Raw genomic sequence first — 24585 nt, forward strand, 5'->3', positions numbered from 1 at the left:
AGCTATCGACAGTTTTTATATGTTTTAATTAAATTGAATATCGCCGAATTTTAAAATCTGAATTACTTTATTTTGATTTCAGACGATTTTAGCTCTTTCCATACATAAATTTAGCCCACTTCGGTTTTATTACTTACAAAGTATTTATTTTTGTAGTTTTATTTACATTTTTAACTTAATCGTCATTTGTAAAAGTTAACTTGACTACGTACACTGAACGACAAACGGGTTGAATATCCCCTTATAATAGGTCAGGGTGGCATATTCCTGAGGGTTTTGCCAGAACTACGCACAGGGGCTACATCAACACGAATGTGAGCATGCGAACTATTTGGTTAAAATCTAGACTTATGGATTAAAAGGTATGCTGGAGCTGCGTGCTATTGACCTCGGTGCTCTGGAACTGCCCAGTTTCCGCCTCGAACAGCACCTGCTGGATGCGCAGCTTAGCCACGGACCGAGAGTATGAATCCGGAATGGTTCGCAGCTGGGATGCGATGCTCTGGCCGAAAATCATAAGCTCATCTTCACCGGCCGAGTCCAGACTCGTATTGTACTTCGGTTTTCGTTGTGCCTGCGTGGGTGGAAGCTGTTGGGAGCTGCTGCACCCCTGAGGATGGTGCTCCTGCTGTGGGTGATCCACCAGGCAGAGCGAGGAATCATCCAAGACTAGGTCGGCTTTGCAGGCACGAGTATTTACCGCAGTCATTGAAGTTATGCAGCTGCTTCCCGTTGGCTTGCTTTGCTCCGAAGGACACTCCTCAGGCTCGCCATCTACCTCTGCATCCTCCTCCTCTAGCGCATCCTCACTCATACTGATATCCGCGGCGGCAGTGAAAAGAAGCTTGCTCGAGGGCAGCAGCGTCGTCTCCTCCGTTTTAACCGGCGTTGGTGGAGCACTGGCATGCTTGTTTTTTCCCTGATATCAAAAGATAGATTTACATTCGTACCATAATACAGATCGCAAAATCCTACCTTTTTGCAGTGGGAGAGGGAAACGGAGCGCAGGAAGGAGTCGGCCAATTTAAACCAAAATAACTTGGGCTCGTAGCTCCTACCCAGCTCCTTTTCGCGCATCCAGATGCGCAGCTCCTTGGAGTAGACAGTACGCACGCTCTTGATCTTAAGCTTTATGTCAACAACGGTCAGTTGGGGTATCTTCAGGGATCGGATTATCGCACCGTAGGCCTCCTCCCGGGACACCCGATTCTTGTACGAGTCCAGAAGCGAGTTGTAGAGGCACGGCTGGCGACGGTATGCCTCCAGGAACTCCGTGATCGGGATCTTGGTGTCGCTCAGCTTCGACATGACCAATTCCGAATTGGGGCCTTTTTGGGCCAATACAAAACACAACACAACTTTTGTTTACACTTGTTTAGTGTGGCCAGCCGATGGGCGAATTGTGACCAAATTTCGCAGGCGTTATCTGACGATATATCGTTTTCGAATTTGAATAGGTTTTACATATAAATTTTACATATAAACTTAGCTATCTTAGGAATATAAAAGATGGCCATGTTATTTCAAATCTCAAAGTAATTGTAATGTGTAAATTTCTTTATATTTTAATGAAAACAGAATATTCATTTTAAATTACATAGATATATATTTCATACAGTCTTGATATAGTTAATTTAAGCGAATCAAAACTATTGCTTTTCAATTACTAAATAAGAGAAACTATATGTACGCAATTTAAAACAAGTTTCTTTAATTTACATATGATTTAGGGATTTAATTACGAGGAGACTAACCGATACTATCGCCAGCTAGTGCCATCTCCTGCCAGTGTGACCTTCGCACAAGTGACCAGTGTGACCCTGCCGCACTTACGACCGAATCCTCTCCCGCTCCGCGCGTTTCGTGCCAAACGCCACCGCCACCACGTGGAGCCTTTCTCCCGTTCTGTTCCGTTCAGTCGTCTCTCTCTTTTTCTACCGAAAACGGTAACAGGCAGCAGGCACTTTTCAGCAGCTGCTCCGTGCGTGCGTGTGTGTGTGCGAGATCCGAACCGAACCGATCTGTTCCGTTACCGTCGCCGTACCGTTATCCTTCGCGAACTTCAAGGGACACTCCTTCGCGCTGCACTAACCCACCATCCTTGATTATCAGTCAAGTCCAATCGACGCCAAGGTGAGTAATTGCACACCGTCATCGTCGTCATCTCGTCGTGGAAAATTCAATAATGTGCGCAGCGCAACACACATGCAATTTTACCATTTCTGCGACTGCCTGACTGTGTGTCTGTGTCCGTGTGTGCGTGCTGTAACATCGGCCAGGTGCGTGTGTGGGTGCGATAGAGAGGGACGATTGATGGTGACAGCAGATCGCGCAATGCAGTTTTTCCGCATTTCCTGCAATTTCCCTCTGCTATCAATGGGCTCCATTATTACCAGTGTGTCCCAGTGAATCATGTATCCCATTCAGACATCCCGACCGTTAGAAGAAGAGGAAGAAGTGTGCCCCTCGGCAACAGAGAAAGAGAGAGCGAGGGAGAGCGCGTGTGAGGGAGGCAGAGAGCGGCACAGTGGAGCGCAGCCAGCACAGTGGAAATTTTTGAGTTTTTGCTGACGCTGTCTAATTTTAAAATTGAGTTCAAATTTTATTTGTTCTTTGTTGAAACAGTTGGTTACACGTGATCATTGTTGTGTATGCAAGTGTGGGCGGGTAGGAAGAGAGAGAGGGCAGGAAATCCAAATCCAGGTGGCCTTGAACATGATCCTGTCAGTTAAACAATGCTGCCCATAGAAATAAAGGCGGCAAAAGAACGGGCACAGTGCTGCCCAGGATCTGCAAATTGCAAAATGTTTCTTTAAATTTAAATATATGGCAATTATAATTATTTATTAGGACGTGACAACAAGGTAAAACGTTGTTTGACTTTTCTTCTGACTCCAAAACTAGGAAATGTGGACATCTTTAGCCATCTTCAGCAGCCCACAAAGGGAAACAAACAAAGAGCAGTATAACTTTTAAGTGTGCAAAGCAAACAATTTTCAATCGATATCTTGTACTTGACTATACATTTTTTAAGGGCTAAGTGCGAGTGGTAAAACTGTCTTTTTTCCCACTAGTGCGCGAATCGATATTGCAAGGGTTCAGTTTTTAAGCATTAGCGAATATTGAAGGTTTAGTTTCAATATTATTTAAAGTTGGTCAATATACGTTTCAACGATTAGATCGGTAATACTGATCGTCAAAGCCTCTGGTTTCTTTTATTATAATCTTTATAAGGTAATCAACGCGAAAAGAACGATCGGTGGTCTGGCATTCGTAGATAAGACAACCACAACATTAACTTGAAACCTGTTCCGGTTCTATGACCTTGTGGGAAATATCTAACCCTTTCCAGGAACTACCTCTTAAAAAAAAAGTTTTCAAAACATATATAACTTAAAAATTATACTTATATATTATAAATACCAATTCAGAGCGAAGAAAATCAATCATTCTATTTTACTGTCAGTACTGGCGGTGACTGAATACGACACAATATAGAAAACCTTTGGCAAAGCAAGATTGAAATAGACTCCCCGAGAGAAAACAAAATACCAGTAAAGTAACAAGAACCCGATTTGGTCCATTTGCAGCCGGAATAATGTCATCCGCCGCGAAGAAACGCGAGGCGCAAAAGAAGAAGGATGCGCGCAACAAGAAGATCCAACAGATACCATCCACCAAGAAGGCCAACGGTGTTCCGGAACGCGAACTGACCGAGGAGGAGAAGCTGTGTGCCAAGCTGGAGGAGGAGGCTCGGATTAGTGCGGAGGCCCGATCCTGCACCGGATCGCTGGCGGTGCATCCGCGTTCCCGCGATGTCAAGATCGCCAACTTTTCGATCACGTTCTTTGGCTCCGAGCTGCTGCAGGACACCATGCTGGAGTTGAATTGCGGACGTCGCTACGGTCTGATTGGCCTGAACGGATGCGGTAAATCTTCGCTGCTGGCCGTGCTTGGCGGCAGGGAGGTGCCCATACCGCCGCACATCGACATCTTCCACTTGACGCGCGAAATCCCGGCCAGCTCAAAGAGTGCCCTACAGTGCGTCATGGAGGTGGACGAGGAGCGCATTAAGCTGGAGAAGCTAGCTGAAGAGCTGGCCATGAGCGAGGAGGACGATGCCCAGGAGCAGCTGATCGATATCTACGAGCGGCTGGACGATATGTCCGCTGATCTGGCAGAGGTCAAGGCGGCCCGCATCCTTCACGGTCTTGGCTTTGACAAGGCCATGCAACAGAAACAGGCCAAGGACTTCTCAGGTGCGTAAAACTTTTTGTGCATGATGGGATGTCATATGTAACCAATTTGTGATTTTTTTTTCTAACCTCCAGGTGGTTGGCGAATGCGTATCGCCTTGGCCCGTGCTCTGTTTGTGAAGCCCCATTTGCTGTTGCTGGACGAGCCGACGAATCACTTGGATCTTGACGCTTGTGTGTGGCTGGAGGAGGAGCTAAAGACATACAAGCGCATCCTGGTGCTCATCTCGCACTCGCAGGATTTCCTTAACGGTGTCTGCACGAACATCATACACCTGACGGGCAAGCGACTCAAGTACTACACCGGTAACTACGAAGCCTTTGTGCGCACACGAATGGAACTGCTGGAGAACCAGATGAAGCAGTACAATTGGGAACAGGATCAAATTTCGCACATGAAGAACTACATTGCTCGCTTCGGTCACGGTTCCGCCAAGTTGGCACGACAGGCGCAGTCCAAGGAGAAGACTCTGGCCAAGATGGTGGCACAGGGACTCACCGAGAAGGTGTCCGATGACAAGGTGCTCAACTTTTACTTCCCATCGTGCGGCAAGGTGCCGCCACCCGTGATTATGGTGCAGGTTGGTTTCTCTTAATGACATGGTGTAAAGGTTAAAGGTTACTAACTAATGAGATGCTTGCCGTAGAACGTGAATTTCCGTTACAACGATGAGACACCGTGGATCTACAAGAACCTGGAGTTCGGTATCGATCTAGACACACGTCTCGCTTTGGTGGGACCCAACGGAGCTGGCAAGTCTACGTTGCTGAAGCTGCTTTATGGCGATCTGGTGCCCACCTCCGGCATGATCCGCAAGAACTCCCATCTGCGCATCGCCCGCTACCACCAGCATCTGCACGAGCTGCTCGATTTGGACGCCAGTCCGCTGGAGTATATGATGCGCGCCTTCCCCGACGTCAAGGAGAAGGAGGAAATGCGCAAGATCATTGGTCGCTACGGCCTCACTGGTCGCCAGCAGGTCTGTCCCATCCGTCAGCTCTCCGATGGCCAGCGGTGTCGCGTGGTGTTCGCCTGGCTGGCCTGGCAGGTGCCCCATCTTCTGCTACTTGACGAACCTACCAATCACTTGGACATGGAGACTATCGATGCGCTCGCAGATGCAATCAACGATTTCGATGGCGGCATGGTGCTAGTTAGTCACGATTTCCGTCTGATTAATCAGGTAAGCGTTCTACTTTTGTTTACTTTTCCCCTTGGGAATAAACCAAACCGTGTATTTTAATAGAGAAAGATCGTTAATCGTTGTTTTTTTCGTTTTCAGGTAGCTGAGGAGATTTGGGTGTGCGAAAAGGAGACGGTGACCAAGTGGAAGGGCGGAATTCTGGACTACAAGGATCATCTGAAGAACAAGATCACATCCGAGAACGAGAAGAAGGCCAAGGCGGGAAAGTAGATCATATCCGATAGGTACCCCAGATCTAGTGGATAGACCACCAACGGCCACACACCCGCACACACACAGTCGGTCACCCAAAACACCCAAACACAACACACATCTCCCAAACCACAAGGACATTCAGATCACTATCCTTTCTCTTCAATAGGCGGCGGGCGACATCCGGCTATTGGGCTGCCCGTTCGCTGCAATCCATTCTGTGCGAAATTAGTTTTGAGTTTACACTACGCTATAGTGAAGTCATGTAAACGGCAATTCGACCGGCAAACCTACCGTCAACAATAAAACTAGAACACCCAAACCAAACCAAACCAATCACAACCATGCATAACACAACCGTTGATAACTCAACAGCAACACACAAATTTTAGCTGAATTTTTTCTTTTTACGTGTCGAATTAAACAAAATAAAAATTATAAATATATACAATTACGAAGTGGACAGACAACAGCAACGTTAGTGACCGGGAACTATAACTTATAAATACAACCAACCAACTACAAAACTGCTTGTGATCTTGCGCTTATATAATTTCGTTTAATTCTTCGCTAGGTTTCATGTAAACATATATATAAAAATATATTTTATTTTTTGTAATTTATTTACGCCTTAATTATATATTTACAAATTAAACAATCTAAACTACAACAACAAAAGTATGTAATTAAAGTTCTTAAGCGAGTCAAACCAAAACGTGTGAGAAACGATGTTAAACTTCCCTCCCAAAACCGAACCGTGATTTTGTTGCCCGCGGATTCGACAAAGACAACGGCGAGTGCTTACCGATTTAATATTCGATTTAAATACAAAGCAAAGTAGATGGAAATGTGTAACAGGCATAGAAAGGATTAATGGGTATTACATGAAACGTACATATATATAATATACATATATGAAAATTTACAAATTACATAAACAAACAGATATTATAGGTTATTTAACAAATTGGAATTGTAAACTCCAGCGAAAAACAAAACGTTTTGTAAGCAAACACAAAGAAATCACGAAACATACAATGCGATGTAGAAATCTATGCGATTAGATTCTGAATATCAGTTGTGGCACCCGAAAAGTGTTGCATTAATTAGCTAACTTAATTGAGAAATTGCAAGAAAAAAAACAGAAGTTGCTTGACAAGGTAAATAAACAAATTAAATGACCAAAATATTGCAAATCCCTTGGCATCTTTATTAATGGTTTATAGAACATCTATTGGATTGATTGAAAACAACTTTGTTTGTTAGTCATCTTTATCTCCGCATTATCATTCGCATTCCTTTATTGTACAAATCTCAAGCGTGATCGCTCAAATCCTATTACATTTCAGTGCGTTTCGCACCTGCTCTTTATTGCTGCATTCACCTGCTCTTTCGTTTAATTTTTAATTTTTATGCGTGTAGGCACGTTCAAAGGTTAGTTGGTAGACTTGGTTACACTTAAGCGATAGTTACATGTGCTATTCAGTGGTAATGATCCAGTAGTAAATAATGTACAGTACGATCTTAGGTCTATTTTCTAGTAGCTCCTGGCCAGTTCCGCGTGCATCGCCGTCAGTAGCTGCCTTTCCATGCCGCTCAAAGATCCGAATTCAGCTGCAAAATCGCGCAGTAGGTGCTTTAGATCGCACATTTTCCGCTCCACCCAGGCACACGTAATCTCCGCCAGCGCATATTGCTGCTGTTCGGGCACAAATGCTCCCGGACGCTCCGCTGATCCCCCGTCGTCCGCCGAGCACGGACTAGACTCAAACTGTGCCAGATTGTAGTAGTACTCGATCAGCTTGATGTGGGCAGGTGACTGGCGTGCGGGAGGCAGGTTCAAATGGACTAGGAGCAGTAGACGCAGTACCTCCACGCGCCGCAATAGTTCACCGTACATGCGAGCACCGCGTCGCTCGTAAACATTATCCACAATGTCGTCGTAGTGCTGCAGAGCACTGCGGAAATCGCCGCGCTGGCCACTCGTCTCGGCGCTGATTTCCAGGTCGTGGATCTGATGGGTGGGCGAGGCGAAGCTGCTGGTGCTGTCCAGCTGGCGCTGAAGCTGCTTTAACTCCCGCAGAATGGCCGCCTTGAAGACGCAACCGTCCACCGCCCGATCCGCCGCACGGTGATAGCAGTGGAGCGCTCCCTCCCGAAATCCCGAGTGGCGGGTGCGCAGATGTAGCTGCCCGGATTCGTTGTGCGCCGCCAGAAAAGATCTCGCTGCCCGCAGATAGGCCTCCGATTCGCGCTGCGGTGCGCCGCCGTAGGACTCGCACTTCGCATACCCAATGTGGCACATGGCCGCGTACTGCTGGATGCCCGACTCCTCGAAGCTGTAGGCAAGTCGCTGGAAGTCTGCCTGCACATCGACCACGCTGGGCGCAAAGCGTCTTGAATTAGAGAAGCAATGGAGCATTGAGATCGGATTTAATGATTCCTAATATGGCTTGATTTCTTAAGCATTTCAGATATATTGCTTTTCTTTATTAATGTCATACAAATTCAGTTTGAAACCAATTCAGAGCTTTTGGATTAATATTAAAAGGTGGACTTAAAGACTTGCTAATAATGAAACGTAATGAATGGAACTGCAGCGTACCCATACAATTACGAATGTATCTGATTGCCCCGGGTATTTGTTTGTACCATATTTAGCCGTAGCTACTCACTTGAAGAAGCCGGCTCGCTCGAACTTCTTGATCTTGCTGGAGGCCCTAAGATATTGCTCGATCAGATTTTTGGGGTACTGATACTGCTCCAGTTGCTGTTGCTCTTGACCCGGAGTCGTCGATCCCGCGCCGCTGGAGGATCCACCGCCGACCAGAGAGCCGCCGCGGAGTTTATCCATGCTACAGCTAGTGGTTCACCGCGCAGGTTCTTTGGGATCACGTTATTTGTGCATTATTTTCGGCTATATTGTGTTATTATTATTATTTAAGGAAACTTTATCATGGGCGGTGTGACCATGCCATAGACCGCTGAGGAATATACTAGTTAAGAAGCGGTATTTAAATATCTATTTACACTGCTCAACAGCACTGAAAATGCATCAAAACAGTACGCAAATCGCAGCCAAGCCGCATTTAAGACGCAACAAAGCTCGTTACCTGGTCTTTGGCAGCGCATGCTTATAAACTAGTACCTTTTTATTATTGTTTGATCAAATATATACCCAAATAAAAATGTAATGATTTAATTTCGATTGCAAGAAAACTGAAACCATAAACAGTTAGTGGAAACAGGCTGAACTCTTGTAGACCAGTATAATTCGGTATTTTTGCGCAAAGCTTTGTTAGCTTTTTCTAAAGGTCACGCTGCGGTCACACCAGATACAGCAAATTTTGTTTCTCGGTTATTTGCAGCACTTTTGGCATTTAATTGGATAAAAACAAGCCGCAAAGCCTGAATATCGCAAAAAACGCTAAATACCAAAGAAGCGAAACAAGATGGCAATTGCCGAGCACGATAACGTCTTCATATTTGTGCCAAATCTGATCGGTGAGTACTGTTTGGGGTTTTTATTCCGCGCTCCAGCTAGGTAAACAAATCGCATGTTCGATTTACGCGGCGCAATAATAGCGATTATAGTGTCTCCTAATTGGATTAATAGGAGCTGTTTGGCAACCTGTGCAATGCAGGGCGCAAGTTCACCGATAAGAGCAGCGTTGTTCACCCAATTGAGTAACCCCCGATGATTCCGCAGCAAAAACCATATACAAATATGAGGCACGAATCTGCGATGATTTATATTGATCTTTTCCAGGCTACGCCCGCATAGTTCTGGCCCTGATCGCCTTCTGGTTCATGTCCACCAACTATGTGATCTCCGGCTGGTGTTATGTAACCTCCGCCCTCCTGGACGCCGTCGATGGACACGCCGCCCGAGCCTTTAACCAAAGTAAGTATTACCCATGCGCCCTCGATATCTGAATAATAGCCGCTAGCAGCTGTATCTGATTTGTGCGCGCACTTTGGCCGCTAACGCATCGCAAACACCTGTCTCCGCACTGGTTATCTGCAGATATTTTGCAATTGTAGGCACGCCCTGGAGAGCCCGATACGCTCACGGCTGGATAGCCAATCGATGGATGACGTGAATAGAATAGAATAGACAGAAAGCAGGGCTAATATTGCCTTGGAACTATGGAATGTAGTTAGCAATATGGGGAGAAACGTTAAGAAGCCTTCTAAGAAGCAAATGCCATATAAATACCTTTCCGGTGTAACAAACTGATAGTGTTGAGGTTTATAAAGGAATAATATTGTAGATAAATGTTATATTATTTTATATATCTTCTATAAGGATGATTTAGAGTCTTTCCAAAAGTATATTCCAACGAAAATATAGCGTTAAGTTAGGAATTATTATATTAATTTATGGAATCTTTACTAAATACTTATTTGCCTCGCAGGCACTCGTTTTGGCGCCATGTTGGACCAGTTGACCGATCGCTGCGGCACCACCGGCCTACTGGTCACTCTGGCCTACTTCTATCCCCGGTACATGTTCTGGTTCCAGTTGTCCATCGCCATCGACGTGGCCTGTCATTGGCTCTTCATGCAGACGTAAGTGGCGGGATGGGCAGGATGCAGGATGTCTGAACTGTCAAGGACTCCAAACTAATGGCTAATGCCTATGTCTTTTCGCAGGAGCGTTGTGGTCGGACGCAGCTCGCACAAGGTGAATGACAACTTCATAATGCGATTGTACTACCAGAAGGACATACTCACATTCATGTGCTGCGTCAACGAGCTGTTCTACGTGTGCTTATACCTATTGCATTTCACCTATGGCCCACTGAGTGAGTATACACACACAGACACACGTAGAATGCCAGCTAGCGAAACTTGTCTAAGCCGTTTGTACTCTTCAATTGCAGTATTCGGCGCTTCGCTCTTCAAGATACTCGCCTTCCTCACGGGTCCCTTTGCCGTGCTCAAGGCCCTGATCTCGGTGATGCACGCCTATGTGGCGGGCATCGATCTGGCGGCCGTGGATGTGCGCGAGCGGCAGGAGAAGCGCCAGAAATCGGAGCCGGTGAGCGGCAAGAAACTGGAGTGAATGGGATGCGATCCATGCGATCTTCCAGCGCCAGTTCTACCAACTAAAAGTACTAAACGAGACAACTCTTGATTCCAATTTAAAACAGAACTTTGAAGACGAATTGCGATCAGATGAAATATGGGCATTAGGCAAACAAATAGGCCGTAGTAAGGATTTAATTATTTTTTAATGCGCTATTGCAAAGATTGTTGATTTTATTTTATATATTTTAGTTAGACGGGTGGTGAAATCACCCGACACTTTGTATTTAATAGATTTTTTTAATTGAAATTCAAGCGATTCGTTCCAGTCAGTAGCTGTTGCATATTTATTTTGCCTTTAGTTAGCGTAATTTACGACGCATATACGCTATATATATATATACTGATGTGTATGTATATATATATATATATATATATTGCATACATGCAGGCCGATATATGAATGAGTGTCTATTTCCAGGATTTATCTCATTGTGCACGTTTTGGGTTTGACTAACCACCTTCTCCCAGAAACTCTCTCAATGTAACTAATGTATTTCTAATCGTAAGTTATAAGAATGTAATTGGAGACCTGCATGAAATATACGACAAATGGATGTTATAGATGTATTTGAAACCATACATGCCATGCCTGGCAGACTTAGTCAAAATTGAAAAGTGAAAATAAATATATGTGGTTTTATGTGCTAAATTTTGGTTTAACTATTTGGCCCATCAACTTTTGAAATCTGCGCCACATCAAAATTATCGTTTCACATCAAATTACTGTTGCGGCATCCCTGGCTGGCCGCTCAGCTGCGCCGCCTGTGCAGCCCTGATTTTTACACAACATAAACATTTGATTCTGGAGGCACACTTTCCGGGAGAATAACAGGTCGTTGGATACGGGAGATGATCGGATAACGGGCGCATTTGGAGCAGCCAACGTCGGAATCGCCGCCATGAAGATCCTTTCCCGTCTGGGCCGCCTGATGCGGTACACGGTGGCCTATGCGGCCATCACACACTGCACGTTCGAGTACATCGGCGATTTCGTCCTGGTAAGCAAGACTAAGATATAGTTGCTGGGTGGGTACACTTGCCTTACACGTTCCCAGCTTTACATAATCCATGTGAATGCATTAGGGTACTTTCTATACACATCATACGGCAGTGTTTCCACTCAATTGTGTTACTTGGGTACTTCCACTTGATTTGCTTCCAAAGAAAAGAAGCAAAGTGCACTTTCATTAATGTAACCACTTCCAGTGTAAAGGACCCTCCATGGAACCCACTCTCCACTCGGACAACGTCCTGATCACCGAGCGCTTGTCAAAGCACTGGCGAAGTTACCAGCCCGGCGACATAGTCATCGCCATATCGCCCATAAATGCCGACCAGTTCATCTGTAAGCGTATCGTGGCCGTTTCCGGTGCTCAGGTGCTCACCCAGAAGCCCATTCCCTTGGAGGCGGAGTATAGCGGTAGTTCGGATAACAAGAAGAAGCCCGTGATGGTCAAGGAGTATGTGCCGCGCGGATACGTTTGGATCGAGGGCGACAACAAGGGCAACAGCTCGGACTCCCGCTACTACGGACCTATTCCCGTGGGCCTCATCCGGAGCCGCGTGCTCTGTCGCATCTGGCCGATATCCGAGGCCATGACGAGTCTTTGATTGATTTGATCCAGTTGAATGGCCTATGTTTTGTTTGGAAATTCTAGTAGATCAAATAACATTTTTTAGAACCATTTCGTATGCGCGTTTCGTCTCATTGAAAATAAACTAAGAAAACAGTTGATAAACTGCCAAAAACATGTTATTCATACCTTTATTTACACTCGAACACTAGGGATTTATCCCATTCTTAAACTCCATGCAACTTTCATGTTATTTAATACAGTATAATCGAATTGAAAAAAAATCGGAAGATTAGAATAACTTTTTTAAATTGTTTCTAATTTTTTCATTTTGGTTCTTATTTTTAGGTTTTTAATCTAAGTCCCTATTTCCATATTCATCACAGTTGCTTTGACTTTTTGAATACAAAAGTATTATTTAATAATGGAAATAAATAAATCATTTACTATACTTTTTCGAACTCTGCGCATTTTATGCTTATTTTAAACTCACTATATATACTTTCATTCGCCAATAAACTTTTCGTTTCCTTTAAAAATCTGTAAAAATATAAAGTTTACGTCTTAAGTTCTAGGCGGCTTACCTCCTAAAGAAATATTTACCATCATTTTCAAAATTATATTCTCAAAGTATTGACGTTTATAAATGGTATCCAAAAAAATTTTGTGTAGGGTGTGTGAGCTTTAATTGATGTATGCATATAAAAAAAAGTATTTAATTGCTAATTGAATATTTCAATGTGCACTTGTGCTGCTGCCAGCTTTTGGATGAAACGGCTTAATAGAAATTGCACTAAGGATTTGGCCATTGCACCGACAAGTGTCACAAATTCTTTTGATCCTGCTGCTCCCGCTCCACGTAATACAGGTTGTATTTCTTCTTCAGCACCTGGTGCACATCGTCGCGACAGGTTAGGGTCAGGCCGCGATTCTGGTAGTCCAGAAAGGTGCAGACAAACTGCCTGTTCGTCTCGTGGACCTGCGGATGCTTCAGATAATCCTCGATGGGCATCCACTGGAGGCGCTCTATCTCCCGTTCGCAGCGCTTGAAGTTCAAATTCAGGGGCTTCAGGGCTATGACCACGTACATGTCCGAGCATCCGAAGGTGCCGCCATGGGCATGCCGCAGAGTGACCACTGACCGAAACTCGGTGCGAATTCCCGTCTCCTCGGCCACCTCGCGTATCGCCGCGTCGATGAGATTCTCCCGCGGCTCCACATAGCCGCCGGGCAGCTTCCAGCTGTTCGGTATCATCGCATACCGATCGGACACCACCAGCACCTCATTCTGATCGTTAATTACCAGTCCGCCGACGCCCATCAGCGTGTGGGCGTAGGTTGGCAGGTTGCTGGACTCGTTATCCGGCAGCCAGCGGTACATGACCACCACTCCGGTCTTGGCATGGTGGAAATCAAAGCCGTTCTCCGCCAGAATGGGCACCCAATCGGCCTGCTCCTTGTACACACGGAACCAAATAGCCCGGTTCTTGTTTGTCGTCCAAAAGTTCAGGGATTCTAAAAGGTATTTTATTATTAAAACAACGCTTTGTAACAGATCTAATCTAGTCAGCTAACTTTTAAATTGATAAAAATGGACAGAATATAGATTTGAATTTTAATTTAGTACCCTTATTTTAGATAGATAAGCTTTTAATCAACTTTTGATAGCAAGTAGACTTATTCACAATGATACAAAAATATACTTGCAGGCAAAGATACCTATATGTAATCTTACTTGTCAGTTTGTCCCGGAAACTGGATTTGTCCACGTTCTCTTCGCGCCCATCGACTGTGACTCCGGCAAATCGATCCGTAATCCCGCGGAAGATATCCGCCGGTGTGTCCATGGCTTTGGAGCTGTATCAAGGAATACAAGAAGTTGTAAGTCATGTGCTAAATCCATTTATCTTCCAATACTTACGATGAGTATACTCTTGTAAATTGCAGCTGTGACTGAACCTTTAGTGGGACTCTGGCGGCAATCGTGGATGTGGCTCGGTTTCTAGCGGTCCGGAAGAGTGTGCTCCATGAAGTGAACGCCGGCTGGTTAAGTACGGTTCTGCGAGTCAGAAAACCGGTGGCCAACATTAAATACTATCGCAGTTCGACGAAAACGACGTTGTTGATGACGCAGTAGCTCGCAACCGGAGATCTTCGAGCTGTCCCTCAATGGGCGTGGCGAAGGCGACAACGGCGGCTATATCGTCTAAGTTTATCCACACTGCGGGGTGAAGCCAATTCCTGGGCATGCTGTGTGTGAAACAGACAGGTGAAACAGGTGAGAAAGCCGCATGGCTCCAAACATTGATGCAAATCGTACGCGATAGGCGGAACAGAGCGAACTGGAGGCGCAGGTAGCCACTATCTCCCGCCGGCGATAGATAAGGGATATGACTGCTGTTACGTTCGGATTTCTGTTCTTGGCATTTCGAATTTGGCGCTAACGTCAGTAATAAATATGGGTGATAGAGATGAGCAGAACAGTATGACATTGACAGAACATTTTTCGGTGACATGAGTATAGTAAAACTAAAACATATGTTCAATGGTAAACTAAAGTGATCACCATATATATCCATTGAGCGCCCATAAATAACGAGCATTAGAAACTGTAACTGCAGCCTTCTGTTAAAAAATATTAATATTAATAACATAGTTCTGGTTATTCCGTGAAACTGTGATTTGTCGCGATCGCAATCACGAGAGCAGTCACTGCTTCCTGCTCATCTCTAGCTCAACCTTGAGCGGCAACCTTAGGTGCGTGTGGGTGGTGGGTGGTGGTGTTGTGTGGTCGTTTCAATTGTTTCCGCATGGGTATTTGTGTATGTTTATCAGCTGAGTGGCTGCTGTTATCAACGCGCCAGACAATTTATACGCGTTTTACATAACAAACAAAGCCAAACATAATTTTTTCCATATCTGTGCTAGAATACAACTGTTTGGAACTCGAACTCACTAGGAAAGCCACTGGCGAATGGTGTCACTGAGCCAATTCGTCCAGTTCCAGACGACTAATTACCGATCCGATGCGATCCAATCCAATCCAGCCATGGACTTTGGCATAAGCAAGCGAATAAAGCAGCGCGCGATTTCAATTCGCTTCCACTTCCACCAGCACGTTGATTTCTAGGGATGGGAGCTGAAAGTTAATCAGCTGATCCGGCAGTGCTGCCAGCTTGCTAGAAAAGACAGTTTAGCTTTATTTGTAATAGTTGCAAAATAAATATGAGCAAACCAACAAAATACTCGTAAAAACCTCTAGATAGATGGCTTCAGACGCACTTTATTGTAAGTTTGATATGTGTAGCGTGTGGTTTGGTTTTAATATCGTATCTTTCCTTCCTTAACACAACTTCTCGTAGGCTTCGTTGCGTTGCATGCCCTGATCCTGATCTATTTCCACGTCCTGGATCTGGATTCCGTTTCTGCAGAAGGAGCAGTCGCTCTCGATGGAGCTGATGCTGCAGCATTCGCAGTAGCTGTTGCTGTTGCTGTCTATTTTGCTGTTGCTGTTGCTATTCTTGTCGCTGTTGCTATTGCTGTCCTTGTCGCGGCTGCTATCCCTGTTGCAGTTGCTGTTGCTGTTGGTGTTGCTGTCCTTGTCGCTGTTGTTGTCCTTGTGGTGTTTGCTGTCCTCGCCGCTGTTGCTATCCTTGTCGCTGCTGCTGTCCTTGTCCCTGACACTATCACTGTCGCTGTTGCTGTTAGTGTAACTGTTAAAGCTACTGTTTGAGCTAATGTTGGTGCTACTGTTACTTCTATTGCTCCTGTTACTATTGCTGTTACTGTTACTGTTATTGTTACTGTTACTGTTACTGTTACTGCTATTGTTTTTTTTATGAGCACAATATCGGGGGCACAACTGCTTGCAAAAGGGGTGACCCAAGGCCTTGCGAGCGGAGGCGCGGAGCTGAGGATTGGTGTTCAGCATGGGCGTGAGAAAGGCCACGAATGCCTTGGCATCGCTATGCGACCATCCATGCTCGTTGACCAGGACAGTGGACAGTTTACGGGTCTTCAAGATGGGGATATGGCATAGTTGGCCGGTGCTCCTGAAGAAATTTGACGAGTATATGCCCTTCTTGACCAGATCGTTGGGCACGATGCCGCAGGTCTCCACGATCCTGGCTATGTGTGCCTCATCCAAATTGTACTTGCCCCGCTTCGAATGGGTATCAAATAGATAGGTCCCGGTGCCCAGCTCCCATAACAGACAGGCCACGCTCCAGATGTCGGCGGTCTCTGTGTATCCCGCACCGAGGATCACCTCCAGGGCACGGTACTCACGGGTCTGGATGTCATCGTTGTAGTGGTGATCGAACCAACAGCTATTGCCCAAGTCGGCTATCTTCACCATTACCTCGCATTCCTCGGTGGCCGGGTCCTTGGGGTTAAGTTTGCTCAAGCTGGGCTCGCTTATCGGTAGGCCACAGGATTCAGTCTTTGAAAAGTCAAAATGAAATGGAATTAGTATATCATAGAGAATCTCAAAGGAAAACCCAACATATTCCAATTAAAATTCTGATTAGCAGAGCCTTGAAATCGCTCATAAGGACGCCAAAAAGTAGACTACAAAATATTTAGCTGCAATAGAGATTTTATCCCATAATTTAAGCTAGGCCTATTAAAATTGGAGTGTCGGTAGCAGGGAACAGGGAAATCACAGTTTCAAATGGGATAAATACCAAATGTGAAACTTGCGATGCAGATCTCGATCGGCAGCTCGATTTCTTCTTATTGTGGCCACGTCCACTGGACTGCGAAAACCGCCTCCTATGCTGGGTGCTGCGCTCCTTCTCATCCGATTGCACGACCTTGTACATCACGTATCGCATGAAATATGCCGGATTCTTTAGCAGCATGTCCACGTTATTGCATTCCGAGTCCAGAAACTCTTCGTCGTCATTGTTGTTGTTGTTGTTGTTGTCCCGCTCCACATTTGGATGAGTGGCTGGCACATCGCCCACCTGCTCGACCGGCGCCAAGTTCTGCACAGTGGCCACCTCGTCATCGTTGAGTATCTTCAGCCCGTCGAAGCCGAAGGGCAAGAAGGGCAGCTTATCGGTGACGGCCTTGGAGGCCATGAGTGGCGAGAGGAGGCCTCGTTCGGACAGACGCAGTAGATCCTGGATGCCCTGCATGCGGAGCAAGCGGCGATGACTCTTGAAGAACGATATTACTTTCTTGGTCCTCGCACGCATCCGTCTCTTGGCCGACTTGGTCTTCTTGGACCTGTCGGGAGAGGCAACGCCCTCGTTGGCACGTGGCGGGATGTGTCTGCGGAAGGATCTCGGCTGGTAAACCATATTGCATACCCAGGTTATACTCTACATACCCCGTTCTTTGCCGCTCCTCGTGGACCTTTAAATACTTGTCAATTGCTTGGCTGACCTGGGCCCGAATGGTGACATCGTTGGCCACCAGGAGCACGTTCTCCGGCTTCAGGTCGGTGTGTATGATGCGGCACTTGTTGTGCAAAAAGTACAGGCCCGTGAGGATCTGCCGGGCTATCTGTTTGATGTTGCAGAGGGGCAATCCCTTGTATGCGGTCCTCTCGATGACGCTCAACAGATTGTCACCGAGGACCTCGAACACCAGGCACGTGTGTGTGCCGTTCGGTCCGGTGATATGAAAGTGATCGTAGAAGCCGACCAGCTTGCATCTGTACTTATGGCTCTCATACTTGTCGATGGCGGAAAAGAGCTTGATCTCATCGCAAGCGGTTTCCGTGTACTCCAGCGCCGACTTGATCACCTTGACGGCACAGTACCGCTTCATCCTGCAATCGTAGCACAGCCACACGGTGGAGAAGTGACCCCAGCCCAGCTTTTTGATGACATGATAGCGGCTCGCGAAGACATCGCCAATGGACACCGGATGATAGCCACCATACACATAGTCGTCGGCGCACTCTTCCCGTTCGTATCCATTACTACCATCGTCGTCGCAATACAAATTGCCCTGGGAGGAGTCTCCATTGGTCTGCTCTTCCACTTCGTTCGACTTGGTGGATGCCCTGCCAGGACTCTGATCGCCGGAGTGCTCAATTCTAGCGCTACTTCGCTCGCTTTTGTTATCGCAAAGACGATCCACCTCCGCCAACTGGGCTCTTATATCCTCGTGGAGCTGATCGCACTCGGACAGCGATGGCATTCGCGCTATCCGCCTCAGGTTGGGCATTTTGTTACGCGACTTCTTGTTGGACGCGCCTGTCATCTGGCCACAAGGTTCGGCCATGCCTTCGCCGGGCTCCTGGCTTTCGGATGGCTCTTGCTCCGGCTCATTCGATTTGGAATGGTTCGTGTTTAGTGTGTCTGTCACCTCCTTCGACCATTGCTGGTCCATGTCCTCGTAGGGCACCTGTTCCATGGAATGGGATCGCTTTCGGTACCCAAATTCCATCTGACCTTTAAGTGCTTTCGCACATGGCTGCTCCATATTCTCGTGCAGCTTTCGAGCCTCCGAAGGGGATGGCTGTTTCACATTATTTGAGGTGTTAGCCATTCCACCTTGATTTAGTGCTTCCGCCATCTTGTGCTCCTTATCATTGCGGACATCCCTATTCTTGGAGTGTCCTGCTTTGCGTTTAATTACTTTCGGTAGCTTGAACTGCTTCATGATTGCTCCTTAAGAAATGATTCATGAAGTGTTTATGTCCTCATTGGTTTTTCTCGGTGGGAAAATTTTCAATTCGAATGTGTGTATGTGGTACAGAGCACCAAGTATCTGTATCTTTTTCACTTGAATATTATAAACCAAATATGTAAAATGTGGAAGGAAAGCAACGAATTGGGATATTCAACCGTCTCCGATTAACTAAACCGAATCGATGGGGCTGACCGACGATATTGTCTGATTTTATTCGCAGAGCTTACTTTCCTGAAGTAGAAAGAAAATCTGCAACCGAAAATTTCGTTTGGATTTCGAGAGGTGTGTGTGTGTGTTTGCTTAAATTTGAAACTTACGTTTAAAACTAATTGTTTCTTGGGTAAAAATTGTTCTGCTTGGCTTTTCTACAAAATAGGTAAAAACGTTGCAAAAACTCTTTTTCAACTGGAAAAGCAAATTTTCTTGAATTTTCACTTTTGTACAATTTGTTCTAGTTCGTATTTTTATAATCGTCGGAGATGTTTTCATGGTGCTGCCCAAATGATCTCTGACCGACTACCTAATCCGTAACTCCAACATTCCTAATTAAATTTTCAAAGCCCACATTGATTGAACACAATTCCGAAATCGCACACATTTTGACAAACATTTTCTAAGCAGGCGCACACTTTCAAACTGAATCTGAATTGTATATTCTAGGATAGCAAATGCAAAGGTAACTCTACTGCACAAATAGAGTGTTTGTTTAATGGCACAAGGAAATACAAGGAAATATAGTTATATTATATACTATATATTATAAATAAAAACATCGATTTAATACGAAGCGAAGTCGCTTGAAAGCGCATTTTTATATACAACTGGACATAATCTTTGGCTGTGCGCCCAGTTTGGCCCATTTCTCTCCTTTCATTGTATTTGATTTGGTTTTTTCCAAATCGAAATAGTTGTGCAATTGAGGGCGAATCCTTTGTGCGAGTCCAGTGATTTGGAAAGGGCTATTTAGAGCAACAAAGCGCCAGCAGCCGGGATTCCCGGTGAATCAGGAACCAGTTAGCAGTTTAGAGCGCGATTGAAGGGATTATAAGGGATAAAGGATAAAGGATCGTAAATGTGTCGCGAAATGCACATTTCACCAGGAGTCACCATGGGGGATGTCCTTGTGACATCAACTCAGGTGCTTCAGTTGCGCAACAATGGTTCTCATTGAGTTTCGGCTGATGTTTGTATTTTGATTGCCGGCTTAGCAATTTTCCATTTTTTTTGTTTTTTTCGGGGAGAAACTCCCAAAAATATAGAAGTGTTTCCAAAAAACACACGAATAAAAAGTAACCCCCCTCCAGCGGGCGAATTGCGGATATTTGCTCAGTTGTTTAAACAAATTTTCCGCTTAGGGTTGCTAACCGACCTCCTGTTTGCACACAATGGATTTCCATGCCGTGGCTTAAGTGAAAATGCCATGTCAAATATTTATTAAAAAATCTATGACTGGTTGGGGACACGTACATATACGAGTGTATCTATTTTCCACCGCCAGATTATCGAAAACTTCAACTTCAACGTCGAACTTGGTAGAAAATCGGGGTTATTAGGTTCCCAGGCGCGATCTTCGTCAACCCTTTTCCTTTGTATTTCCTTCAGTATTTTGCGTGCACCCGGAAAATTCTTGTTTGTAATTAGGGAGTTTTCCTTATCATTTCTCCCAATGCCCTCGGCATTCAACATTGTTTCTCCGCCAAGCCAATTAAGCGTAATTTCAAGTGTCCCGTTCTCGTATTTGTCCAATGCCATTCGAAAAACTCCAAAGAAAACTGGTTGGCTTTGCTAACGAACTGTTTTTATTCAGACAATGGTTGGGAAATTGAAATAAATTAACGTCGATTTTTACCGTTTAGAGTCGGTGGGTGTGCCTTTGCCAGCTGAAGGGATCAAGTTTTTTTCACTGTGCATAAGCTTTATTTAAATGAGTAAACGAGTAATGAGCAGTAACAAGTCTTTTTTTGTGATTTTTTTCTGGAGGCGTGACAAGCGGAAAATTAACTATTATTAAGCCATTTTCACGCCCCTTTCAGCCAGCGCATTTTCACAATACTGTGTAATCATATAAACTCAACTGGTAATTATTTTAAATATTTCGGAAAATAGTTTGCCATTTTTGTTATTTTTTTCTTCTTTGTCTAGCTAACTTTAAATTATACGCGCTAATCCTCAATAGAAATGTTTATTTCTGGTGTCTCACAAACTTCGTAAAGCACTTTTCCATCTCTCGTCATTTCGAAAAGGTCCTGAACCCATTTGGGTGCCCATCGACGTGATCCCAAGTAGCTAACAACGTAATGAAAATCCGCTGTGGGACACTGGATGGCTGCGGGGATGTTTTCTTAATTAATTTTCCGTGTTTTCCCCCGGGCTGGAAAGGGCCAGCAGCATCCGAGGGGTCGAAAGGTCAGGAGAAGGGTCAATCGCGGATCGCCGGATGCTGCGAAGGGGTTGCGCCGATGCGCCGATGGGAATGCCCTAATCCAATTACCGCGATTGACCGCGATTTACATTTCAAAAAGTGTGTGTTGTGTTCAGCGTCTATGAAAAATGATTCTAAAAAACATAATTAAATGCAACACATGCATATTAAAGTTTACTCATGCAATGCAACGCAAAAGTTAATGTACTTGCTAAATGGAGAATGTACCTTCACTACATTTGAATATACAACTAGTTATAATATACGTATGCAATATCAAGTTCAAGTTCTGTTCGATCGATCCCCGGAGTGTCAGGATCTCGTCTTCCTCGCGGGGAATCACAAACAGATGGAGACGCAGACAGCTGTCCTTTGGGTGTTGCCTCCGCCGGAGATTTTTCACTTTTCCATTGTTGCGTCGCTTCCTTGTTGTCAATGTGCAGTTACGTACATACGTACATTGCCGACTTGTCCCCGTTTTCCACTTTTTTTTTGTTATTTGGGTTTTTTTTTTTTTTTCAACTTCTTCCCTTCAGTCCCCCGATTTTCTATTCATCAGATATTTGATTTTTTCTCTTTTCGCCAGAGTGTGGCATGTGCCGCTCCATTGTGTGCCAATTGGCAGAGCAGCTGCTCCTCTGCCTTTGTTTGTCCCTCGAGTCCTTGCCAAATGCGCCAATTACGCTGCTCATTATCTTCCAACTTGGCGAAGGAATTGGCTGCGGATCGGGATCACTACTACTCAGCTGCCGGGCTTTGTCAGTTATGAGCTTCGCGTTGACTTGGAGTCCTTGCAGTCCTTGGAGCTCCTTCTCCTACATGCCTAAACCAATGTCGAAAGAGAGGTAATTAGATAATTGTATAGATTCCTAAGTACACAAACTCACATCAGATTCAGGTTTTAATGGACAATGCTTTACTGCGATGATTTTCCATTACTATAGCTACTAAGCATTTCAAAAAACTCCCAGCCAATTCAACGCACAAATCGTTGTGGGAATCTGGTGGGCTGCGATCATTCATCACGCCATTCAGCGGATGTAGCAGGATATGTGGCAGGATATGTCGCAGGATATGACGCTGCGAAAAGTGTCCAGCGATCGGCGATCGTTACACAAACCGCATCCTGCGCAGATCCTTTTGGAACAAAGCCCCATTGTGTGGATGCTCCCGATGTCCTGGAAAACGTAACGAATCCACGCATTCCGGCCAGGATGCGCAGCTGTCCGGCGAGACCGTGTGATCGTGTGATCCTGTCGCCGTGTCACCAAAGGACCACAAAGTTCGCGCCCATGTCGCGGCCGCTGTAATCCTTTGACTGTCACAAAGCCAAAACAAACATCGCCATCCGTCCGTCCGGCGAACCGAGTGACCTCTTCATTACACGGCGACAATCTTGGCGGGTCACCGTAACAAATGCAAATAAAGGGGCGGTTCAGCGGATCGGAAAATTATGCAACACAACGTTGGCAGGATTAGCGCACAGTCTGATTCCTGATTCCTCCTTCCTCATTCCCGATTCCGGTATCCTGATTTCCGATCCAACACAATTCCCATAGCCGTCGAAATTGACCCCTGCGCTCTTGTTTTTATTGCTCCGTGTCGGACAATTGATTACGTGACGTAAATTTGGTGTAAACAGCTTTGGTCAGCTTGGCTACCTGAATGGATGAAGGACCCAGGAATGGAATAGAGTTGTCGGTGGCCCACTGGTGCACTGAACATAAATCAGTGCCCCGTCGCCGTGATATATGGCCCATAATAATTACATCTATGCGAGTGTTTACAGAGCATGCGCGCACTTTAGACTATACCTATTTATTTAAACTATAAAATTCGTGTGTAAAAATGTGTATAGTTGGCAATACAATGGGTTTACTTAAAGTATGATGCTGAATGAGTGCGCAGTGTGTAAGTCACTATTATTTGCAGCTTTTCTATGCTTAGAATCTATTTATCTATGCTTAGAAAAAATCCCCCTTCAAATACAGGCAGCACTCTATGATTTCTAGACGGTACATTGGTTTTCGAAATATTTACTAAGGAATCAGTTATATAATCATAGCACTTTTTGAATCTGAACTCCATTTCGGTAAGCCGCCCTCTCAACCTGGCAGTAAAAACTTTTGTAATTATGCAAGGACCTGGCTTCGCGACTTCCTGGCCAGAAAAAAAAGAAAAACCGTACATGCCACAAATGCATTAGAGCCCACTCGATATGCAAACATATAATTGAAAACTGTCAACGTTTGACAAATTTCCCGTCGTAAAATGCGGCGGGTAACCCGAAATTAACCCCACACACCACGATGTGAAGGGCAGTGCACCAAAGCGATAGAATAAATGTGGAAAAGCGAGCAGGGGCACGCAGTTACAGGAGTCATAAAGTTGCGATCGACAGTCAGAGTCAGGTCCTTGCTGCTCGCTCCTTGATCCTTGGGCCGTGTTAATGTGTTGGGCGCGTGGGTTCCACCGACCTGACGATGGGCGGCTGGTGGTGGTGATGGTGGTGGTGGTGGTTTGCTCCTGGCCAGCGGATTGCAATCCGCAGATATGATCTGGCATATCGTGTAGTTTTGACAGTTTATCATTATTATGCCAGCCCTCATGGGCGGCTGATGTGGTGGCGGTGGTGGGTCCATCCGGTCATTGGTCGGTCATTACATTGTGGGCATTTTGCGTCTTGTATTTAATTGATTTTCTGCACTGGCCGGTTTGGCCCAGTGGCCGGGTTGCGTCATTAGCTCCTCGGGGCTCCAGCTCCTGGTTGAGATGAGCCTGTTGCGATAGCGGCATGATTAATGCATATATAGGAAATACAAGTTTCAGTCACTTACATTTATTTTCAATTTTAAAGGGGTTATGCGAACGCTATTCAAGGACCGAGGCTGCGCTTCGCAATATGAAACCAAGTAATGATACTGAAATTAAATTATATTTTACTTCATAAAGAGCTGATTTTTCTTCACCTATTAGATGGTACTAGTCTGGTATTAGTCTGATATATCTTAAAACATCAATGCACCACGTTTACTATCTGGGAAATAGCCATTTAAGACGCATACACATACACATCTCATATCGATCATGGGACGTAACTCTGCCCCCCGATTTGGCCACTTTCTCACGTCATCCTTTTGAGGTCCTTTGTGTTTCCTTATCGCTGCGCACGACGGGCAAAAAAAAAAATATAT

General features: G+C 45.3%; 7 protein-coding genes across 8 annotated transcripts; 3 read left to right on the forward strand and 4 right to left on the reverse strand.

The window, feature by feature from the left end:
• Positions 1-222: 222 nt before the first annotated feature.
• Positions 223-1923, reverse strand: LOC6550755. Its single transcript, XM_001978016.3, has 3 exons — positions 1755-1923; positions 976-1426; positions 223-919 (listed from the first exon to the last, which is right to left on the reverse strand). The coding sequence occupies exons 2-3, from the start codon at positions 1306-1308 to the stop codon at positions 356-358; spliced, it is 897 nt and encodes a 298-aa protein (XP_001978052.1). The 5' UTR covers positions 1309-1426; positions 1755-1923; the 3' UTR covers positions 223-355.
• LOC6550738 (ATP-binding cassette sub-family F member 2) lies at positions 1880-6012 on the forward strand. The gene is made up of 5 exons (XM_001978017.3): positions 1880-2133; positions 3591-4259; positions 4332-4837; positions 4904-5440; positions 5540-6012. Exons 2-5 carry the CDS (start codon positions 3599-3601, stop codon positions 5669-5671), a joined length of 1836 nt encoding a protein of 611 aa, XP_001978053.1. The 5' UTR covers positions 1880-2133; positions 3591-3598; the 3' UTR covers positions 5672-6012.
• Positions 6013-6533: 521 nt separating this feature from the next.
• Positions 6534-8650, reverse strand: LOC6550739. Its single transcript, XM_001978018.3, has 2 exons — positions 8329-8650; positions 6534-8049 (listed from the first exon to the last, which is right to left on the reverse strand). Exons 1-2 carry the CDS (start codon positions 8505-8507, stop codon positions 7191-7193), a joined length of 1038 nt encoding a protein of 345 aa, XP_001978054.1. The 5' UTR covers positions 8508-8650; the 3' UTR covers positions 6534-7190.
• A 293-nt stretch (positions 8651-8943) lies between these two features.
• LOC6550740 (CDP-diacylglycerol--inositol 3-phosphatidyltransferase) lies at positions 8944-11308 on the forward strand. The gene is made up of 5 exons (XM_001978019.3): positions 8944-9157; positions 9423-9557; positions 10072-10225; positions 10310-10461; positions 10540-11308. Exons 1-5 carry the CDS (start codon positions 9106-9108, stop codon positions 10719-10721), a joined length of 675 nt encoding a protein of 224 aa, XP_001978055.1. The 5' UTR covers positions 8944-9105; the 3' UTR covers positions 10722-11308.
• A 167-nt stretch (positions 11309-11475) lies between these two features.
• LOC6550741 (mitochondrial inner membrane protease subunit 1) lies at positions 11476-12498 on the forward strand. The gene is made up of 2 exons (XM_001978020.3): positions 11476-11745; positions 11954-12498. Exons 1-2 carry the CDS (start codon positions 11647-11649, stop codon positions 12356-12358), a joined length of 504 nt encoding a protein of 167 aa, XP_001978056.1. The 5' UTR covers positions 11476-11646; the 3' UTR covers positions 12359-12498.
• Positions 12499-12926: 428 nt separating this feature from the next.
• On the reverse strand, positions 12927-15507 carry LOC6550742 (nudix hydrolase 8). 2 transcript variants are annotated; one of them, XM_001978021.3, is made up of 4 exons: positions 15278-15507; positions 14243-14571; positions 14057-14178; positions 12927-13836 (listed from the first exon to the last, which is right to left on the reverse strand). In XM_001978021.3, exons 2-4 carry the CDS (start codon positions 14407-14409, stop codon positions 13145-13147), a joined length of 981 nt encoding a protein of 326 aa, XP_001978057.1. In that variant the 5' UTR covers positions 14410-14571; positions 15278-15507; the 3' UTR covers positions 12927-13144. The 2 variants fall into 2 exon arrangements, with proteins under 2 accessions (XP_001978057.1, XP_026838091.1); XM_026982290.1 differs by lacking the exon at positions 15278-15507 and adding an exon at positions 14642-14857.
• Positions 15302-18939, reverse strand: LOC6550743 (SRSF protein kinase 2). The gene is made up of 4 exons (XM_026981962.1): positions 17657-18939; positions 17007-17598; positions 15841-16762; positions 15302-15375 (listed from the first exon to the last, which is right to left on the reverse strand). Exons 1-4 carry the CDS (start codon positions 18937-18939, stop codon positions 15302-15304), a joined length of 2871 nt encoding a protein of 956 aa, XP_026837763.1.
• Positions 18940-24585: the final 5646 nt, after the last annotated feature.

This window comes from Drosophila erecta, unplaced genomic scaffold (genome assembly GCF_003286155.1).
Source record: "Drosophila erecta strain 14021-0224.00,06,07 unplaced genomic scaffold, DereRS2 tig00000126-arrow-pilon, whole genome shotgun sequence".
NCBI classification, from domain to species: domain Eukaryota; kingdom Metazoa; phylum Arthropoda; class Insecta; order Diptera; family Drosophilidae; genus Drosophila; species Drosophila erecta.

What these genes read in the sequence shown, in the direction of transcription:
- LOC6550755 (XM_001978016.3), bottom strand. Translation starts at nt 1,308, where the DNA reads ATGTCGAAGCTGAGCGACACCAAGATCCCGATCACGGAGTTCCTGGAG. An exon ending in CCCTCTCCCACTGCAAAAAG is followed by an intron (nt 920 to 975) that starts GTAGGATTTTGC and finishes TTTTGATATCAG; the next exon opens with GGAAAAAACAAGCATGCCAG.
- LOC6550738 (XM_001978017.3), top strand. Translation starts at nt 3,599, where the DNA reads ATGTCATCCGCCGCGAAGAAACGCGAGGCGCAAAAGAAGAAGGATGCG. An exon ending in ACAGGCCAAGGACTTCTCAG is followed by an intron (nt 4,260 to 4,331) that starts GTGCGTAAAACT and finishes TCTAACCTCCAG; the next exon opens with GTGGTTGGCGAATGCGTATC. An exon ending in ATTTCCGTCTGATTAATCAG is followed by an intron (nt 5,441 to 5,539) that starts GTAAGCGTTCTA and finishes TTTCGTTTTCAG; the next exon opens with GTAGCTGAGGAGATTTGGGT.
- LOC6550739 (XM_001978018.3), bottom strand. Translation starts at nt 8,507, where the DNA reads ATGGATAAACTCCGCGGCGGCTCTCTGGTCGGCGGTGGATCCTCCAGC. An exon ending in GAGCGAGCCGGCTTCTTCAA is followed by an intron (nt 8,050 to 8,328) that starts GTGAGTAGCTAC and finishes CTCTAATTCAAG; the next exon opens with ACGCTTTGCGCCCAGCGTGG.
- LOC6550740 (XM_001978019.3), top strand. Translation starts at nt 9,106, where the DNA reads ATGGCAATTGCCGAGCACGATAACGTCTTCATATTTGTGCCAAATCTG. An exon ending in ATTTGTGCCAAATCTGATCG is followed by an intron (nt 9,158 to 9,422) that starts GTGAGTACTGTT and finishes GATCTTTTCCAG; the next exon opens with GCTACGCCCGCATAGTTCTG. An exon ending in CATTGGCTCTTCATGCAGAC is followed by an intron (nt 10,226 to 10,309) that starts GTAAGTGGCGGG and finishes GTCTTTTCGCAG; the next exon opens with GAGCGTTGTGGTCGGACGCA.
- LOC6550741 (XM_001978020.3), top strand. Translation starts at nt 11,647, where the DNA reads ATGAAGATCCTTTCCCGTCTGGGCCGCCTGATGCGGTACACGGTGGCC. An exon ending in ACATCGGCGATTTCGTCCTG is followed by an intron (nt 11,746 to 11,953) that starts GTAAGCAAGACT and finishes AACCACTTCCAG; the next exon opens with TGTAAAGGACCCTCCATGGA.
- LOC6550742 (XM_001978021.3), bottom strand. Translation starts at nt 14,409, where the DNA reads ATGTTGGCCACCGGTTTTCTGACTCGCAGAACCGTACTTAACCAGCCG. An exon ending in TTTACAAGAGTATACTCATC is followed by an intron (nt 14,179 to 14,242) that starts GTAAGTATTGGA and finishes TCCTTGATACAG; the next exon opens with CTCCAAAGCCATGGACACAC. An exon ending in TTTCCGGGACAAACTGACAA is followed by an intron (nt 13,837 to 14,056) that starts GTAAGATTACAT and finishes AATACCTTTTAG; the next exon opens with AATCCCTGAACTTTTGGACG.
- LOC6550743 (XM_026981962.1), bottom strand. Translation starts at nt 18,939, where the DNA reads ATGAAGCAGTTCAAGCTACCGAAAGTAATTAAACGCAAAGCAGGACAC. An exon ending in GAGGAGCGGCAAAGAACGGG is followed by an intron (nt 17,599 to 17,656) that starts GTATGTAGAGTA and finishes ATCCTTCCGCAG; the next exon opens with ACACATCCCGCCACGTGCCA. An exon ending in CATCGCAAGTTTCACATTTG is followed by an intron (nt 16,763 to 17,006) that starts GTATTTATCCCA and finishes GACTTTTCAAAG; the next exon opens with ACTGAATCCTGTGGCCTACC.